At 34.3% G+C, this 5,000-nt stretch overlaps 1 protein-coding gene across 1 annotated transcript in view; it reads right to left on the bottom strand.

Annotated features, from left to right (window-relative positions):
* LOC144967079 (diacylglycerol kinase zeta-like) overlaps positions 1-5,000 on the bottom strand; it is a 237,535-nt gene that overhangs the window by 48,727 nt on the left and 183,808 nt on the right. The window contains exons 13-15 of the mRNA XM_078903900.1: positions 4,607-4,677; positions 1,693-1,841; positions 367-422 (exon numbers count right to left, since the gene is read on the bottom strand). Of these exons, the coding sequence (XP_078760026.1) occupies positions 367-422; positions 1,693-1,841; positions 4,607-4,677 (276 nt within the window). The remainder of the gene's footprint in view (positions 1-366; positions 423-1,692; positions 1,842-4,606; positions 4,678-5,000) is intronic.

Raw genomic sequence — 5,000 nt, 5'->3', positions numbered from 1 at the left:
GAAGTGTCTCAAGCCGCTTTCACCGGAAGCGATGACGAGAGACGCATGCGCACAACCAACATGACGTTCTCTCTCTAATAACTTTTCCGCCGGTGACGTCACAGACTATGGGTGACGTCCAATCAAGGGACGCTACTCTTCCGCTAATCTCATTCCCTATTGGGTTCTAACTATTTAAACGATAAAAGCGACATGTAATTTATCTTTTAAAATAAACAATCTTGTTTTCAGTAAGTGGCCTAAGTTACCCCGGGTGGCCTAAGTAACTCCGGTTGACGATACTGGAAAACATAAAAAAAAAAGGAAAAAAAAGAAAAAAAAAAGAAGAAGAAAAAAAAAAAGAATTTGACAAAAACTCCAACTTACCCCAGCATAGAACATTTTATTCCTAAATCTACTATTGAATTTTTCTGGTCTCGCCTCTGAAATAAAAAAAAAAAAATAATGTAAGAAAATTAACTCATAAGGGGCTGCCTGCATAAAAGCACATCTCGCATCATCGGGTTTTCCCCGGGTGCATTCGAAATTTTTTTTTCTTCTGAACTCCGTGCAGACCTGCCAATTCCTACGAAATAAATAATAATGTGAAATTGAATGTAAGCTTCAATTTAATTACAAAAGCAGATCAAATGAACGTTTCGGGTTTCCCCTTTATCAACAAAACAGGATGAATGAAACACCACAGATGGATATTGACCATCCATTAATTATTATTATTAATATTATTATTATTATTATTGAACTAGTAAAAGATAAGATTTTGCGTTTCTAGTGATTTTGACTATAAATTCAAAGTCCTTATAAACTTAACCCGACGTGCACTTATCTGCAGGTCTGATAACCAAATTTCTATGGGTTCATTGTTGTAATGGAAATCTCAAAAATTGACGCACAATATTGTCCATTACAACAATGTTAAACTAGGCCCAAAAGTGGGTTCGGATGTCAGACCTGCATATATGTGCACTTCGACTTAACCCCTACATATTTTGAAAAACTTGTTTACTAATATCATACATTTAACCATAATATGTGTCAGTGCATGACATAATCAGTCGGAAGGTGTAAATCTTATTTTGGATTTGCATGTTCTCAAAGAATATGCTCACCAGAGCATTTTAATGTTTAATTGAAGTATATCGGGTGATTTTTCATGAAGTTATTGATCAGATGTATGGGAAGGGTATCCAGCAACTTTTCTCAAATTTCATACTTTTTCAACTTCACTACTAGCTGTAAAAAAATATTTATAAGTGAAATTAAGCTTTGATATTTCCCGAAGATGTACAAAAAAAGGTTGATTTAATAATTTATGACAAAAACTCATTTTTAAAATAAAAAATTGACCTACTAACTAAACTTGGCAATATCTCAGTTCAAACATTTTCACCATCCGACTGATTACGCCATTCACTGTAACATATGTGACCCATCGTATCAAAGCGGTATTATGTCGGGATCCACTCGGTAAGGGAAATTGAATTCATAGCCACAAATATCCAACTTGGGTTTAATTTCTGTACGTTATCGTGGAGTATAAAGACTATTTCTTGCATTGCAAAAACTTCTAAGCTCCAATTTCTTATCATTCTATCTCTAAATTCACTTTTTGGGGTCTGAATCATCCCGACATAATACAGTTTTGAGACGATGGGTCACATACAGCAAAAGTAGCGCTGTTGTTATTCTCACCTCTGGACTCATGGAATTCTAAGGCCACTTGTGCATCAGCCCCGAGGCTGAAGTAATTGTTTAAAACTTCCAGAGGGAGGGTATCGGCTGTTCCATCGTCCGATTGCTCCCCCTCTACAGATTCGTTGCTCGTGACTTCGATATTCCACCTACAACAAATCAAGTTTCAAAGTTTCAAAGTTTATTCAATCTTAGGCTTTCGCCAATAAATGACACGATTTGATGACAACATACATGAAAGTGGGGAAAAAATGGTAATTGGAACCAAAAACTAAACTGATACCATTAATAACCACACAAAAAAATACAACAATCGTAATACCACCAATACGTATAATAATAATAATAATAATAATAATAATAATAATAATAATAATAATAATAATAATAATAATAATAACAATAATAATAATAATAATAACACTAATAATAATAATAATAATAATAATAATAATAATAATAACAATAATAATAATAATAATAATAATAATAATAATAATAATAATAAATAATAGTAATAATAATAATAATAATAATAATAATAATAATAATAATAATAATAATAATAATAATAATAATAATAATAATAATAATAATAATAATAATAATAATAACACTAGCAATAATAATATAACCTCAAGAAAACAGAATGAGCTGGAATGGATACCGTGAGTAAACACCACAGCAGATTTATATAAATAAAATTGCAAAACTCCACTAAATATTATCATATAATATTTCTTTTGTCTCAAGCTTCAGTGCTAACAAAACATGAGCTTTTATATAGGGCAATATCCACTAAATGTGCTCAAAGCGCTTTACAAAGGGTCCCTGGCCAACAGCAACACTTAACACGTAGGACGAGACATGACGCCTGTTAGGCGATATTACAATTTTTCGGACAGAGACAACGCTGTTTACGTACGGCCAGGTACTCATTTTACACCTGTGTACGGTGAGAGAATGTGAATAAAGAGTCTTTTCCAAGGACTCAACTATGCGCCGAGTGCGAGGCTCGAACCCAGGACCTTCCGATTGAAAGCGAGTGTCCTACCACTAGACCACATAGCCGCACAGACCACATAGCCGAACCTGTGACGTTAAAAAGCCACGCCCATCTCGCTGAACAAATCATCCCCCCGTACAAACCAAAAATCAGAGTTTTGTTCGGTTGACTTTATCTCTCTATTTACCGATGATTTTCAGTATTTTCCCAAAATGACAGGCTTACCAAGCAGAAAAATTGATATTTTAAACTCAAACAAGCTCTCTACAAAACAACTGTATGTGCGGTTACTATGTGGTCTAGTGATATGACACTCGCTTTCGGATCCGAAGGTCCTGGGTTCGAGCCTCGCGCTCGGCGCATAGTTGAGTCCTTGGAAAAGGCTCTTTACTCACATTCTCTCACTGTACTCAGGTGTAAAATGAGTACCTGGCCGTTGTCCGAAAAATTGTAATTTCGCCTAACAGGCGTCGTGTCTCGAATGTTGCTGTTGACCAGGGATCCCTTGTAAAGCGCTTTGAGCACATTTAGTGGATATTGCGGAATATAAAAGCTCATTTTTTTTTCTTATTAATTAAACAAAGATCATTTTTCAAAGCGTGTGATGTACAAAATAAATCTGAATAAGAAAAAAATGTATAGATATATTATTGTGTCGTAACAAATGTGACGATTTTGCTGTAGGTGGCAAAAAAAAAAAAAAAAAAAAAAATTATGCCATTTGCGCCACGATATCATAAGATATCGTCGTCTAGGCATTCCACGAAGGAATATAGATAACCCATCAAACAAGATGTCTGATGTCAACAGGAATCACCCATGTTGTTACAGTGAGCAAATTGGGGGTTAATAATCTTGCTCAAGGAAAAAAAACAAAAACGAAAGTGCCTGAAGCGGGTCATCCGGATCACAGTGCAATGCCTTAACCACTCGGCCACTTCGCCACTTAGATGGTAAGGAGAGGGTTAAAATTCTGGTACATTGATTGCCAAGGTAAAACAAAAAAAAAAAAAAAAAGGATTTGGTTTCAAAGCTGTTTCCTCTCACAACAACGGAGTTATCTAGTTACAAATTAAAAACAAGCAGAAGCCGACATGTATATAAAATTGCAAATTGATAGCTCCCCGTACTGTAAACGTTTAGATTCGCTGCATGGAAATAATTGGCCTGCTGCCATGAATGGCTGACGGTTTTACTGGATAAATTCATTTTCCATTGTAGATACTCAGTATAAACATTTCTTAAACTCACTTTTTATACGATGAAAATTTGAATGATGTGAATGAATGAGTGCCTGAAAAATCAGAAAAAAAAAACAATCCCCCCCCCCCTCAAAAAAACCCAACAAAAACAACAAAAAACAAAACAAAACAAAAACAAAACAAAACATTAAAAATTCGCGGCAGTTAATTTTTGGGGATTGTTATTATTATTATTATTATTATTATTATTATTATTATTATTATTATTATTATTATTATTATTATTATTATTATTGCTATTTTTCTTTCTGCTTGTTTCCTCACCATTTCAGACTTGTCATCTGACACCAGGGTCTGCTCCCTACTTTGTCACTTGGATATTTTATAAGACATAAAAAAATTGGCACTTTTTATGATAACAAATAATAACAAACAAACAACACCCCCCCCCCAAAAAAAAAAACAACAAAAAACAAAAACAAAAAAAAACAAAACAACAAAAAATAAAACAAAATAAAAAAGACCCCAACAAAACCCAAAACAAAATAAATAAAACAAAAAGGAAAATCCAAACAAACAATAAAAAAAAACCCAAAAAACAACAAAAACCAAAACAAACAGAAAACAAAAAAAAAAAAAAAAAAAAAAAGAAAACCAACAAACAAACAACGACGCAAATCCAAAAAAAATTACCAAATGAACTTACCTATCAAGCTGGACTATCTGCCCATCTTCAACATTGCATAAAATTTTGGAAATAGGTTCATCTGCATAGCCCTGGGAAAAACAAATAACAAATGAGCAACAAATAAATCGGTAGCTAGATCTGTTAGAGATCGTGGAAAGTATTTGGCAATAGACAAGCGTCCTATCCAAAGGGTAACACGTTACTGCTATAGTCCATACGGGGATAAACCTCAGCTCCATGGGCCTAATAGTATATTATTCGTCACGGACGGCTTCTAAATTGCGCATTGCGATCGGAAGGTCCAGGGTTCGAGCCTCGCGCTCGGCGCATAGTTGAGTCCTTGGAGAAGGGTCTTTACTCACATTCTCTCACCGTACTCAGGTGTAAAATGAGTACCTGGCCGTTAACAGCG

Source organism: Berghia stephanieae, chromosome 3 (genome assembly GCF_034508935.2).
Source record: "Berghia stephanieae isolate SIO BIC M18660-M18661 chromosome 3, UCSD_Bste_1.3, whole genome shotgun sequence".
Lineage (NCBI taxonomy): Eukaryota > Metazoa > Mollusca > Gastropoda > Nudibranchia > Aeolidiidae > Berghia > Berghia stephanieae.
Note: the sequence above shows the minus strand (reverse complement) of the source record. Positions and strands in the feature narration are given on the sequence as shown.